At 35.8% G+C, this 15,562-nt stretch overlaps 3 protein-coding genes across 3 annotated transcripts in view; 1 reads left to right on the top strand and 2 right to left on the bottom strand.

Moving 5' to 3' along the window:
* LOC107690286 (hydroxysteroid (17-beta) dehydrogenase 1) overlaps nucleotides 1–2,010 on the bottom strand; it is a 3,942-nt gene extending 1,932 nt beyond the window's left edge. The window contains exons 1-3 of the mRNA XM_016488579.1: nucleotides 1,702–2,010; nucleotides 1,383–1,544; nucleotides 1,018–1,197 (exon numbers count right to left, since the gene is read on the bottom strand). Of these exons, the coding sequence (XP_016344065.1) occupies nucleotides 1,018–1,197; nucleotides 1,383–1,544; nucleotides 1,702–1,798 (439 nt within the window). The 5' untranslated portion in view covers nucleotides 1,799–2,010. The remainder of the gene's footprint in view (nucleotides 1–1,017; nucleotides 1,198–1,382; nucleotides 1,545–1,701) is intronic.
* Nucleotides 2,011–3,029: 1,019 nt separating this feature from the next.
* On the bottom strand, nucleotides 3,030–3,848 carry LOC107690340 (heat shock 70 kDa protein-like). The gene has a single exon (XM_016488641.1). It carries the CDS (start codon nucleotides 3,845–3,847, stop codon nucleotides 3,149–3,151), a length of 699 nt encoding a protein of 232 aa, XP_016344127.1. The 5' UTR covers nucleotide 3,848; the 3' UTR covers nucleotides 3,030–3,148.
* A 4,507-nt stretch (nucleotides 3,849–8,355) lies between these two features.
* LOC107690285 (heat shock 70 kDa protein-like) lies at nucleotides 8,356–9,284 on the top strand. Its single transcript, XM_016488578.1, has one exon. It carries the CDS (start codon nucleotides 8,425–8,427, stop codon nucleotides 9,004–9,006), a length of 582 nt encoding a protein of 193 aa, XP_016344064.1. The 5' UTR covers nucleotides 8,356–8,424; the 3' UTR covers nucleotides 9,007–9,284.
* The last annotated feature ends 6,278 nt before the right edge of the window (nucleotides 9,285–15,562 follow it).

Here is a 15,562-nt window from a genome sequence, read left to right as displayed (position 1 = left end):
GAAGTGACGAACTGCAAGCTTTGAATGCTTATATCTTCTAAATGCAAATTTTGTCACTGTTTTGGAGCACACTGCCTTCTATATAACCTTAAGACTAACATATTGATACACCCAAAAAACTTTAATTTTGATTTCATGGGGACTTTAATCTGTAAGTTTACAGCCACGGGCACCATCGTTTTGATTTCACAAGCGACAGCGGTGTACCAGCTCTAATGCTTTCTGCTTCCACTCAAAATAGGCATTTTCAAAATGATATAATAAATGATCTGTGGAGTATTTTGAGCTGAAACTTCAGACACATTCTGGGGACACCAGAGACTTAATAATATGTCTCCTTTAAGCTTAAAATGGGGGAAAAGTGCCAATAGTGTGAGGAAAAATAAACTTACTTTAAGAGATATTACCTGAAAATAAGTGTTTTTATAAACATTTTAATTTTTTACACCTATTTTGTAGTTGTATTTCATATGCAAATTGAACTTTTTTTTTAAAGCTGGATAATGACATTAACTCTGTAACATTGACACTTATCAAACTAAACTGAATCAACACTGATCAGAAATTAAGCTAAATAATGACACCATTGCCTTCTGTAGAGCTGCTTTACATCTGACATTGAATTTATTTCATAACTGATTAATTTTTTATTTTCCTTTTTATTACTGTGAAGCTGATTTGTCAGTCTGTGTTGTATAAAGCGCTATATAAATAAATGTGGCTCCATGTTCTTTAGAAATGAAAAGACAAGATCATTTTGGAATATTAAATAGGCAAAATGGTTCTATTTGCTCATGCATGTAGTAGTGCACATATAATATTCACTAGATATTGAATCTTATCTTTTCATATCTAATGAACATTGCCACATTTATTTATATAGCGCTTTATACAACACAGATTGACAAATACTGATTAAGAAAATTATTTTTGGAATGAATTGCTTTCCTTGCTGCATGTTTTTGAAAAATCTCACTTTCTCTCTGTCTTTGAGTCTCTCCCTTCACCCCCACTAACCCTGAAGTCCTCCCATGCTGCCAGTCACAAGGATTCGTCCATGTCTCTTTTTCTTCATGTCTGGTAGGAAGGTCTGTATGGTGCGGAGAGTGCCCAGCAGATTGACGTCCAGGATTGCATGTATAGTGTCCAGTGAGTGGGCTTCCAGAGGACCCATCAGACCTACACCTGCATTACAAACTAACACAAAGACGTTGGGGAGGGAATTAATGAAATCATTGATCCCTTTGGTGAAAACAGGGCTTTATATACATATTTTATATTTTAGCAGTTAATTTCAAGGATGCCTGTACATTTGGGCTTTAAACCTTGCATTTAAACAAACTTTTCCCTTTGAAAGGTCATAATGTCTTACTTTCTCTTACCTAGTATGTCAATTCTGCCCTCTGTAATATTTCTCTTAGTGTCAAGTATAGACTGCTGGTCTGTCACATCCATCTGTAGTATGGCCATAGTGTCTTTATGCAGTCCTCTCACACTCTCCATCAGCCGCTGCTTCTTGTCCAGGTTCCGCATGGTAGCGTAGACTTAACATTAATAATCATTCATACAGTGATTATAACAATATACAAGGTAGACTTTCCACTAAAGTTAACTGTATTTTTCAGACATACATACATGAAAATAAACTGAGTAAATTAAAAAGAACAATACAAATGCATTGTTTTATGTGGGATCATTTACCTTTGTAGGCTTTTGACGGATTTGATGCGAGATGCACAGCCAGGCTGAGTCCAATCCCTGAAGAGCATCCAGTAATGAGAACAACTTTCTGCTCCATTTATGCAATAAAACATAAACAGTCCACAACACAAACGAGACGAGCGCTGCAGTGGTGCTCTGAGGTTGAAGTTATGTGGTCCGTCTAACTGCTGTGTCTCTGATTCAAGTGTTTTAGCTTTCTCTGCTATCACAAGGCCAGCTTGGTGCAAACATTCTGATTTCACACTCATTTTTTTTTTTTTCACTCAGCAGGTGGAACTTCAAACTGACACACAGTACATGTCAGCAGCTGTGCTGAATATTAAACTGAATAAATGTTTACTAAATTATTAAAAATGACAAAATTATAATGGGGACAATTTACAATTTGATTGGGGAAATAAATAATATAGATTTTAATCATTTTTTCATCAATGCTGTGATAGCTCTTTTGACGCCATAAAAGCATGGTATCAGCTTCATTAAAAACATTCATTTTTAAGTAATAAGTGAGTGGAAACTCACTCTCGGGGGCAACACCTTTAGAACTAATCCCTTTTCCTATTCTGCTTGGAAAATGTTTTGATGATAGCTAAATCAATATTTTTCAAAAGCAAGTTAATGTCACATGTGTTGACCTTCAATCTTTTAAAGTATTTTAAGTCTGACAAAGCTGAACATCTGTGTTGTCAACCTTCACTCCTAAAAATAAAGGCGCTTCACGATGCCATAGAAGAACCTTTTTGTCTAAATGGTTCCATAAAGAACCTTTAACATCTGAAGAACCTTTCTGTTTCACAAAAGGTTCTTTGTGGCGAAAGAAGGTTCTTCAGATTATAAAAAGGTAAGAAAGAAAAGTTTTTTTAAAGAACCTTTGACTGAATGGTTCTTTGTGGAACCAAAAATGGTTCTTCTATGGCATCGCTGTGAAGAACCTTTTATTAAGCACCTTTATTTTTAAGAGTGTTGTTGGGTTTTGTACAGTGAATGTTGACGTCTGTGGCATCTGACTGATTGTGTCACGTGATGTTGTCACACTTATCAGTGAAAATATCTTCTCACCTACACTACTGTATATTGCATTGACTAGTCCCTCTAGATAATTCTCAAAAAATTATTTCTGCAAAATTATAACCTTACTTTTATGTTTTCATCAACATGATTTCTCTTGGAATCTGTAACCAGTCCTTCTGAATGAGAACACATTTGATATGTTTTTATTTAAAAAAAAAATGATTAACAATGTTCATTATCCATAAATGACAAACATGCTTGTATTTACATCTTTACGGTATATACATGTTGACTAAATTAAAGTGGCTTGTGGTTAAATAACAAAACAGGAATATAAAAACAGCAATATCATATAAAAAATCCTTGATCAAATTGTCACGTGAGATATGAAAGACAAAGTGACAAGTCCATAACTTTAATCCACCTCTTCAATAGTGGGCACCTGAGCACCGGCCCCTGATGCTCCACGTGCCTGATTTCCACAGCCTCCAGCTGGCATCCCTCCCTGATACAGTTTAGTGATGATTGGATTGCAGACTTTCTCCAGCTCCTTCAGCTGATGTTCATACTCCTCCTTATCAGCCAGCTGGTTGTTCTCTAGCCAGCTGACAGCCTCGTTACATTTCTCAATAACGTTCTTCTTGTCATCCTCACTGATCTTTCCTTTCAGGTTCTCATCTTCCACACTGTTCTTCATGTTGAAGGCGTAAGACTCCAGAGAGTTTTTGGCAGCAATCTTCTCTCTTTGCAGATCATCTTCAGCTTGGTATTTGTCTGCTTCCTGCACCATCCTCTCAATCTCCTCTTTACTCAGTCTGCCCTTGTCATTGGTGATGGTGATCTTGTTCTCTTTTCCAGTGCTTTTGTCCACCGCAGACACATTTAGGATTCCATTGGCATCGATGTCAAAGGTCACTTCAATCTGCGGGACTCCACGTGGTGCAGGTGGGATTCCTGTCAGCTCAAATTTACCCAGCAGGTTGTTGTCTTTTGTCATGGCCCTCTCTCCCTCATAGACCTGGATCAGGACACCGGGCTGGTTGTCTGAGTAGGTGCTGAAGGTCTGGGTCTGTTTGGTGGGGATGGTGGTGTTGCGTTTGATGAGGGCCATCATGACTCCATGGTTCTTTGTGGAACCAAAAATGGTTCTTCTATGGCATCGCTGTGAAGAACCTTTTATTAAGCACCTTTATTTTTAAGAGTGTTGTTGGGTTTTGTACAGTGAATGTTGACGTCTGTGGCATCTGACTGATTGTGTCACGTGATGTTGTCACACTTATCAGTGAAAATATCTTCTCACCTACACTACTGTATATTGCATTGACTAGTCCCTCTAGATAATTCTCAAAAAATTATTTCTGCAAAATTATAACCTTACTTTTATGTTTTCATCAACATGATTTCTCTTGGAATCTGTAACCAGTCCTTCTGAATGAGAACACATTTGATATGTTTTTATTTAAAAAAAAAATTATTAACAATGTTCATTATCCATAAATGACAAACATGCTTGTATTTACATCTTTACGGTATATACATGTTGACTAAATTAAAGTGGCTTGTGGTTAAATAACAAAACAGGAATATAAAAACAGCAATATCATATAAAAAATCCTTGATCAAATTGTCACGTGAGATATGAAAGACAAAGTGACAAGTCCATAACTTTAATCCACCTCTTCAATAGTGGGCACCTGAGCACCGGCCCCTGATGCTCCACGTGCCTGATTTCCACAGCCTCCAGCTGGCATCCCTCCCTGATACGGGGTTCATGGCCACCTGGTTTTTAGCTGCATCTCCAATGAGCCTCTCAGTGTCTGTGAAGGCAACATAGCTGGGTGTTGTTCTGTTTCCCTGGTCATTGGCGATGATCTCCACTTTTCCATGCTGAAACACCCCCACACAGGAGTAGGTGGTGCCCAGGTCAATCCCAATAGCAACTCCTTTTGCAGACGACATGTTTGATTAGACGTATCTGTAGGCTAGTAAACAGAAAAAAAAAACAATCAGAATCAGAAATGTTTCTAAATTGCTACAAATTATTGTGAAAAAAAAATTATTTGTTTCCAGTCAATATGACACTTCCCACAATAACAGTAAAAGAAAAGCCTTTTCTAGTACATAGCTATATGTATTGTACTCTGATAATGACAACAACATAATCTGTTCATTGCTCTTTTTTCTCTATGCGAAAAATGACCAATGAATACAATTTTCTAGTTTATTTTAGGGAGACTATAGACTGCCTACATATAAGTACATGTAGCCTACATATAAGCTCATATTCTATGCAACATATCAATTACACAATATATTTAGCTTATTCCCTACTGTTAAATAAAGGTAGACTTACTGTAGAGTAGATTATTAACTGTGATGAATTTACACCTCTTCGTAGAGAAAGTCAGGTCAGACTGTTTTTGCTCTCTTTACAGATCGCACCTGTTCAGCTGAGCTCAGTGTCTTTAGTGGCTGCTTTCGCTCTTTAAATACACCAGAGTGCGCACCAGTTCAAACTCTACACACTTCTGGAAGCGTCCAGTGAATCAGACCAATCAAAACACAGCAAGCAGCCGCGTGCCAGCGTTACGCCAGCTGTCACTGAAGCCGCTGAGAGGAAGTTTATGGACGATTCTAGAATTTTGCTGTGAAAGTACGATAAATACAATGAACTTTAAAAACATGTCTTTTCTCTATCATATTTGAATGCCCTCTTGCACAAATTACGGCAAAATATGGTAAAGTGTTTTATGTTTTTATGTATCTGTAACTGTTAAGTCTGATTCGTATATTGCGTTAGAAGGCATTACTTGCAGTTATTCTACAACATTTATTTAAAAGCTAGCTAAAATGTATATAAGAGCTTCGTTTTATATCTACGATATGAACTTTTAATGATAATATAAACGATAATGTGTATGTGCATTAAAATAAGATTTTGAAAATAAATTTGTCATATCTTCATATGAAAAGACCAGTAAATGGCATGCTTAAACTATACCCAGGCAGTATCCATATATTATGGGCTTGTTGCATTGTAGATATCAAGAATATCAGTATGCTTACAGGTCCAAGATTGACATAATAATAATAATAATAATAATAATAATTCCCTAGTTAAAGGTAGATGCTAATGAAGGTAATGTAGGTAGTTTCACTAATGAAGTCCCCCTGTATTGAAAATATTTTTTATGTTGTTTATTTGCCTATGTGGTGTTTTTAATATGCTTTTAGACAAACCATGTTCCAATCCATTAATCAACGCAATTGCTGAGTATTTTCTCCTTAAGGGTTTAGTTCACCCAAAAATGAAAATTCTGTCATTAATTACTCATCCTCACGTCGTTCTAAACTCGTAAGACCTCAGTTCATCTTCGGAACACAAATTAAGATATTTTTGATGAATTCTGAGAGCTCTCTGACCCTCCCATATACAGCAATGTAATTACCACGATCAAGGTCCAGAAAGGTAGCAAAGAGATCGGTAAAATAATCTATGTGACATCAGTGGTTCAACCGTAATTTTACGAAGCTACGAGAATACTTTTTGTATGCAAAGAAAACAAAAATAAGGACTTTATTCAACAATTCGTCTCCTCCACGTCACCCTGGTGCCATTTTGGAGAGTATCCACTGAACGTAAACAGCGTATGCTGTTCTTTGTCAGCTGCGTCACACGGATACGTTTTCTACGTTGTTTAGGCTTTGATTTGAACGAAAACTACGTATCCGTATGACGCAGCTGCAACAGAATAGCATACGCTGATTACGTTCAGTGGAGACTCCAAAATGGCACCAGGGTGACGTGGAGGAGATTAATTGTTGAATAAATTGTTATTTTTGTTTTCTTTGCATATAAAAAGTAATCTCGTAGCTTCGTAAAGTTAAGGTTGAACCCCTGATGTCATTTGGCTATTGATTAATTTCACAGCCCACAAGTTCACTTAGTAGCTTTAAACAAATTGTGCATTTGTAATTTCATAATAATGACACATAGGTGTTTTATGTACTACTGAGCAGATCAGAAGGGATAGAAATAGTCTTGAGAAAAATGTAAAATAATGAATGTAACAGAGCCCTCTGTAGACAATAGAGCAAAATGACTGCAACAAAGTCTCCAATGTTCCAGAATCATCCGAATCATCTTTAAATTTGCAGCTATTGCAAATCAAACACATACTAATTCCCACTGGCTTGTCAACTGAAAAGAAAACGAAATAAAAGGAAAACATACAAATACAACATAAGAGAATTGAGGTACTGAAATCACATATTCCACCAAAATACTTCAGTTATATTATCAATTGAATGGAATCAATTAGTTTTACATTAACTGGGCAAAGATCCTCTTATTACACACTTGTTTCAATCTAAGATTCAGTCATTCGTTTTATTATCTGCAAAATTTAATTAAAACCACGATTTTAATTTACGTAGCCTACAGAAAAATAACAAACATTTGTTAATTGTTTATTTAGGCTACCACTACGATCTTTAATTTTGCCTTGATATTCGAATTTAATTGAAACATGTTTCTACATGAGTAACATAATAACCTAGGTATGTTAACCTGTTTGTAGGCTTATTTGCTTTTAAAATACATTTCCGTAACATCAACAGTTGATAAAAGTTCATGTTTAAAAATAACACTATTACAGATTAAGAGGTTCACTGTAATGTTATGATCTCACGTGGCCCCAAACTAACGCAGAAAACTCCAGAAATAGCTAGAACTGTCTGTCTATGCGATGACGCAGCTGTGTGGGTGGAGCCGTTCTACTGTGCCGCATTTTGATTGGTCGAATTCGCTGGCGCTTTCGAGAAACTTCAGCAGCGCAACCCTGGACCGTATAAAACACGGCTGATTCCATCGGGTTGCTGTGTACTTCAGGAGAGATCTGACTTACTGCGGAAAGACAGATATAACGAAGTGAACTATCCAAGCAACGAGCCACAGTTACGCCTGACAGAATTCATACAAGGTAAGTTGAAAAAGAATTAATACTACCACTGTTCGTTTTTATTTTTTTTATTTTTATTTTAAATTTTATTTTATTTTATTTACACTGGTGGTGGTTGAGGAGAGACCCCCCCCCACATGATTGTAAAGCGCTTTGGGTGTACAACAATACACAGTAAAGCGCTATATAAATGCATCATTCATTAATTCATTCATATTTCTATTGGAATTTCAATACTTATGGCACAAACTTGAAACGCTTAGCCTACTGTAAATTATGTTTTTCTTATATGCATCTGTTTCACGATTAAGTGTCAATATAAATGTGATGAAGTGGCGCCTAATGAATCACTAATTCGAAATCTATTTAAGTTTGTATTATTAGGCTATATTCGTGTATTATTATTATTATTATTAACAACAATAATTATAATAATATTTTTTTATTATTCTTATTAATATTAATAATTAATATAGTGTGAACATGCAAAAAATATATTTACATAAAAACAATTATCTAAAGTTTAACTTAAAAAATAACTAATTTAAATGGTGAAAATTATTGATTTTACATTGCAGTGATTTTGTTTTTATTTTGCTTGTTGAATACAGGTAGACATACAAAGAAATACAACATGTCGTCTGCAAAAGGAGTTCAGACCCAGACCTTCAGCACCTACTCAGACCACCAGCCTGGTGTCCTGATCAAGGTGTATGAGGGAGAGAGGGCCATGACAAAAGACAACAACCTGCTGGGTAAATTTGAGCTGACAGGAATCCCACCTGCACCACGTGGAGTCCCGCAGATTGAAGTGACCTTTGACATCGATGCCAATGGAATCCTAAATGTGTCTGCGGTGGACAAAAGCACTGGAAAAGAGAACAAGATCACCATCACCAATGACAAGGGCAGACTGAGTAAAGAGGAGATTGAGAGGATGGTGCAGGAAGCAGACAAATACCAAGCTGAAGATGATCTGCAAAGAGAGAAGATTGCTGCCAAAAACTCTCTGGAGTCTTACGCCTTCAACATGAAGAACAGTGTGGAAGATGAGAACCTGAAAGGAAAGATCAGTGAGGACGACAAGAAGAAAGTTATTGAGAAATGTAACGAGGCTGTCAGCTGGCTAGAAAACAACCAGCTGGCTGATAAGGAGGAGTATGAACATCAGCTGAAGGAGCTGGAGAAAGTCTGCAATCCAATCATCACTAAACTGTATCAGGGAGGGATGCCAGCTGGAGGCTGTGGAACTCAGGCACGTGGAGCATCAGGGGCCGGTGCTCAGGGGCCCACTATTGAAGAGGTGGATTAAAATACCTCAGGAATGGAATGGTCCAGGGACTGATAAAACTCTTTTCTCTTTGACTCTATCTTCTTTTTTTCTCTTTTTTCTTCTCTAATTGCACATTATATTAGTTCACTCCATTTTGCTACTGTTAAACTTGACATTACTTAGTCAATATGTTTTGACTTAAAAATAAGCTTGGAATTTTATAAGATGTGATTTTTAATGAATTATACATGTTTTTTACTGTTACATGTTGACGAATGTTGTGGTGAAACTGTAAATAAAATTGTTAATATTTTAAATTGTGTGGGTGTACGCTTTTTTTTTTTTTAAAGTTCAGTTACATAAGATCGCTTTAAATAAAATAACAGTAAAGGTGGAATTTACAATCAACTCTCAGGCAGTAGCCATATATTATGGGGTTTGTCACATTATAGATATAAGAATAATTGATATCAAAATGCCTACAGGCTTTAAAGACATTTATAATATATACATATGCAGACATCAGTTTTGAGTTTAAGGTGCAGCTTCTCTAATGACTAGGCCAAAATCCTTCTACACATTTATGCTGTGGTTCCTGACATAAGCAGCGGGGGTCAGCATGTCCTGACTTTAAAACAGACAACCGCAAATCCCTGGACCTCATGTCTGCTGGAAGGCTTTTTAGTTGAACCCTGGCACGAGTACAGCAAAAAAAAAAAAAGAGAGACTATGGCATAATCTTCCTCGACTTTAGAAAATGATACTTCATCCAAACACCCTTCCAACACTAATTAACTTACTTCTTCATATGGAACACACAGTCCTTATATACAAAAGATATTTAATTACCAATAGTGTAATTATGCAATTCATCTAGGAGAGCAACACCATCTGGAGTTACTAAAAGGATATTGAATGTCAAACTGTAGAACACATTCCAAAGACGCACAAAAGTACATGAGATGACCCTTACTTTACTGCTCATATCTTATTTCACTGTAACAAGAAGTTTGACGTTCAATACATCCCCAAGATTAAAACAAGACATGGACCATGGACAAGACATGTGACTGCAAACATGTATACAAGTGTTTATGCATACGAGTTACAAGTGGATAAATGTTCTAAGAAAACACTAAAATTTATCTCTCTTTTTTAAATAAACTGCTCTTTGACTAACGATATATAAATGCCAGTTTAAGGAATATTCTGGGTTCAACAAGTTCACTTAACAGCATTTGTGGCATAATGCTGATTAAAAAATGAGGTCAATACATGTTTGTATCTTGCAGTGATACAATTGAAACATTGAGTATTTGAACATTTATGTAACCCACAGTCTTATTTAGAGAAAAGGAGAGACGTGGAAATATTGTGGCACGGCGTTTTTGATTGAGCTTAACTTTTACTGTACCCAGAACATTCCTTTAATTGAACTGAAGCCATTAGTTTAGTCATCAGTAACACATTCGGCCGTCATTGTAACAGCTGCTGATGAGTTATAATGAGCACTGATTTAAGACGCCGATTAGGGCTATTATGTTGGCATCAGGCGTGTCTCTGCTGTGACGGGAGCCAATAAGCCACATGTGCATGAATGTGAGCATTTCAGGAAGAGTGTGAGGCCACCATGTGTGAAGTACAACATTTCAGGCCCTTCAGGCCCTTCAGGCCCTTCCCCTATTAAGTTAAAGCAGAGTCCCTGGCATGACAAGGACGACTCTTTTGGACTGAAGCATGCCAATCAAAACATGCCCCACCACAGAAAATACAACCTCAAGAATGGTAGAACAATAAAAACCCTCATCAAAACATGAGCGGGACAGTAAAGAGGATCCGCATACATATATAGCATGGACACATGACATGCTTTTAAAATCATCCTCTCCATGATCCCCACACATATACAGTACATTCAGCTGTTTGTTTGTTCCATAGTAACACTAAATCTCATCCTAATTGTATGGGAACAAATATTGTAACTCTATAGTGGACAACTGCACCTTCTAAGTTATTATTAGACAGATAGATGCCTGAATGTATTTCTATACTCAAACACCCATGCAGAATGTACACTGTTTACCTCTAAGTTGATCCTGCCCAGTGCTGTTTACACATAATACAATCATATATAGATGCTTACGCTCATAAACCAACTGGATATATACATATGCTAGAATATTTGTAAAAGAAATTGTTGTAAACAGGCTTGTAATTGACCACAAGGTTTAATTGTTTCCTTTTAGCAGATAAAAATGGCAACTGAAAATATGCATAAATGTCTTTATTAAGTTCTAGAAGATGCACTGTGTTTAGGACTGAATTATGTCAGTGAGTGTGTGAGTTCCAGACTTACAACCAATCAACAATGTCACTGTAAATACAAGCCTGTGACAGCTGCTTCTGAGACTTTTGTCTTTCTGTCATGTTTCGGTATGCTCAGATTTGGTCCTCATTCTTGCACATATGCAAAATGTGTACAAACTTACATTTTACCATTAATATTTATCAGTGTTGGGAAGGTTACTTTGGAAATGTAATAGGTTACAGATTACAAGTTAACCTATTTAAAATGTATTAGTGTAACTAGTTCAATTGCTTTATTAAAGTAATGTAATTGATTACATTTGATTACTTTTCAAATGTTTTCAACTGTTAATCATTTTCAAACATTTAAACTAGGCATGGTTAACCTTACAGTGGTACTCAAAATTGCTTTGGTGCCCTGAATTTCACAACTCAATGACCCCATAAGCCATTCATATAGGTTATGCTACAATGCTGAAATAACTGTAATATTGAATCTGGCATGGTTACCAACCTTATTCAAGGAGGAAAAACTCTAGCTATATATTTTCAGTCAAAGGGTTCATAAACAGAAGTGTGGCTGGTAAAGACTTCTTTATCTAGCTAGCAGACTTGCTAATTTGTTATGAATGGAGATTAACATCGTTAAATAAATGACTGGACATGCACCAAGCAATACAGAAATATGGTTTGAATCGCCTACTCATTAGGTGGGAATAGGCAATGCCTTTCCTATTTTATTTAATGACTGCTTACAGTTAACTGTAGGCTATGTTACATACATGCAGATGCTTCCTCAGGTTCAACATTGAAACCTTTGATGTCAGTGGCACTTTAATATGGGAAAACATATTTTGCACTGAACTGTTATACTTGCACCCCTTTTCTGATTTCTGGATTAAATGATTTTTAAATTTGCAGCACTGGAGCACATTTTTTTCTCACTCACTATGGTGGCAACTCTCAGACAGGTTGTAGCAAATCTTTCAATGGCAGTGGTGTGCTGCAAATTCAAACAAGAGAACCAATCAAAAGCATCAGAATAGCATAACTTTACTAAATAGCCTTTAAACGGCAGGAGGCAATATGCACATCAAAAACAGGCAAAGCAGCAAATTAATATTTTTCAACATATCAGTTTTATAACCCCTACCCCCCCCCAACTTAGATTTATTTTTTTATTAAATCACATAATGCTGTTACATGTAACAAGTTACTCCCCAACGCTGCTATTTATAATGCTATGGAAGATTTTTGTCAAAGTATATAATGAAAGCATAACTGACTAATCTGATCATCATTATTTAAAATGCAATGCAAATAAATGTAATAGATTAATCTACCCACTATTCTTTGCCCAATTTAGTTTTATGTTTGTTTAACTTGTATTTTTAGGATTTGTGTTAAAACAGACCTGTCAGGCAAAACATGTAAAATAAGTGTTATCATTAATTTAAACTTTAAATTAAAAATACATATATTTTAACTAAAACTACAGGTACTCTAAATGCATTTTCATGATTTACAAAACGTAAAATAAAAATGGTCACAAATTAATTTTAGTTTTAGAACTTTATATACATTAAACATGACAATGCAACTGGCAATAAAACTAGACTGTGCTAAGAAATTAGCAGTTAAATATCTTTAAATGATAGTAGTTAGCTTAGCACATTAAACTTTGGCAGCCCTAAAATACTACAACTACAATAAAATAAATAACCAAACTAGAACACACAAACACAAAATTAATAATTACAAAAATGTATTTAAAAAGGCAAAACGAACATTAAAACGAGAAAAAATAAAATAAAATATCAATAAAAACAAAATGATTAAAAACTACAATAACCTTTCATAAAATTATTAATGCATAATAGCACATTTAGCAACAGGAGCATCACCAGACACGAGGTGCACATGCTCAGTCTGCTGCTGATGTTGTTGATGCTTATAGGATGATTATGATGATTAGCTGCTACTGTAGCACATTGGTGGACTCGTTCGCATAGGTGAAAACATCAAGGGTTGCTATGCAACCATACTTGTGGTTGGGCCTTGTAAGGCCAGAGTCTGTTGCAGAGCAAGAGGTCGACACCCCTAAAGCCGAACTAAATATAACCTGAAGGGGGCAAAGAGAGAGAGAGAGAGAGAGAGAGAGAGAGAGAGAGAGAGAGAGAGAGTGTGAGAGTGAGAGAGCGAGAGCGAGAGAGAGAGGTTATTGAGTGAGGGTGTTAGGTTTTCTTTGGGATATCCTCTGTCCTCTCTTCTTTCAAGAATACCCAAGGACAACCCTGCTATTATTAATAGTGATAAGAAGCTGTTCTCACAGAAATGTTCCTTCACTGTAAAAGCTGATAACTGTTTTTTCACAGCTGTGACATCTGATGTACTCGCTTAAAAACATTATCTTTCATCTGACAGCTCCCAACCAGCCACATAAATAATGTTTGTCCCTGCCTTTATGATGGTCAGTGCATCTATTATTTCACAGAGTGAGACGTGTCAGAACACATTAAATCATCAGTGGTTTAAAGTGTATGGAAGCTTATTTCTGCCAAAAAATAATAATAATAAAAAAGGTAACTGTAACTTTTTAGGATATATTCATATAAACTTCAAATTGTTATATATAAAACTTACAACTGTGAGAAAAAAAGTAAGAATCACGAGATAACGACATTTAACTTTTTATATGTTATTCTGTGGTGGACAAAAAAAATCTGAATTGAGATGTAAAGTCAGATTTCTTATAAATACATTCAGAATTGTGAGGTATTATCTTGGAATTGTGAGAAAAAAGGTGAGATTATTCTCAGAATTGCAAGTTGACATCTCACAATTTCGAATCAGTTTATATCATTTTTTCAGAATTCCAAGAAACAAAGTCCAAATTGTGAAATAAATACCTTTTTTTTTTTCTTGGCAATGGGCTTCCTATAATAATATGCTACTATTATTTTCACCCAACTTAAATAATGGAGGGAAATGTTTTATTGCATTTGCTGCTAAGATAAAATGGGAATACAATGTACAGTGTAACACTATAAAAAAGTAAAACATTTAACTTGTGTAACTTAACCTAGAAATAATGAAATAATATTTTTTCACATTTTAATTTAGATGTTGCCACATTTGGTAAATTTAAGTTACTTGACAAAACATTTTTTATGCTTTAGGGACAGAACATTTTTCAAAGCATGCAATAACTAATGTGATTGTACAAAACATCATTATTAAATAACATAAGAAGTGCATTTCTTGGTTCGTCTAGATGATCTTGAACGTATTCACGTGCCATCTGTGTGCGTATATAGAGGCGTTAGTCATTAAAGACTGGATTATGGCTCCATACTTTGGAGGCACAGATTCAAATAACCAAGAATAGGGACAGCGCTGAGAATTTAACACCATTCCTGTCCAGCACCTGTCACACACTTGTTTGGCGCACACACATGTACACAACATACTGTACACGTGTGTAAGATGTGTGAAATCACCCTGGCTTCTGTATACATTCATGTTCATTTATGAATAAAAAATTATTAAGGAAAAAAAGGCCACAGTAATCACTAATGTGTTTGAAAATAATGTATTTGTTAGAGGCAGTTAAGTAGAATTGACAGCTCAACCACTGTCAAATATTCCCAAGATGTTGTTCCCCCTTATTTTCCTCTTCATTACTTTCTCTACTTCCTCAAATTCACATTTTACTCTGTCACTTCTAAACTTTTTTTTCTTCATATTTGTTTCCCTAACTCTCCTCTCATTCACCACTGTATATATTTAACCTTCAATTCATCCCAGCATCTTGGCTTTCCTGAGTCCCTCTTCTCTTTCCCTTGATCCGTCTTCCTGTCATCAGCAGCGTCTCTGTATGTTCCCTGAGCTAAGTGCAGACCTAAAAAGGAAGACACATACACAATGACAGAGCTACAGAAGGATAAATATACTCATAAAATGAGGGAATGTTATTTCTTAAATCTTCCGGCACTGACCTGTCAGTTCCATGTGTCCCATCTCTCTCCAGCACAACATCAGATATCCTGCTGCCCGTCAATCACTTCACCAGCAGATCATCACTCAATCAATTTCTCTCAAGCTTCCTGTTTTTAAAATTGAAGCGCTTTGTGCTTTTGTGCACCGTTATCTTTCATACCTAGCAACTCCTTCTTCAGCGGGCTTTGCTAATAACATGTATTTATATAGCTGTTATATTGTGAAATTTTATTACAATATAAAATAACCTTTTTTAGAGGGGTCCTATTATGCTCTTTTACAAAGTCTT

The sequence above is a fragment of the Sinocyclocheilus anshuiensis genome, unplaced genomic scaffold, assembly GCF_001515605.1.
Source record: "Sinocyclocheilus anshuiensis isolate Anshui unplaced genomic scaffold, SAMN03320099.WGS_v1.1 scaffold461, whole genome shotgun sequence".
Classification (NCBI taxonomy): Eukaryota; Metazoa; Chordata; class Actinopteri; order Cypriniformes; family Cyprinidae; genus Sinocyclocheilus; species Sinocyclocheilus anshuiensis.
This window is presented reverse-complemented; position numbering and strand designations above follow the sequence as displayed.

Bases quoted from the DNA above. Each gene is read 5' to 3' on its own strand.
- LOC107690340 (XM_016488641.1), bottom strand. From the start codon at position 3,847: ATGATGGCCCTCATCAAACGCAACACCACCATCCCCACCAAACAGACC.
- LOC107690285 (XM_016488578.1), top strand. From the start codon at position 8,425: ATGACAAAAGACAACAACCTGCTGGGTAAATTTGAGCTGACAGGAATC.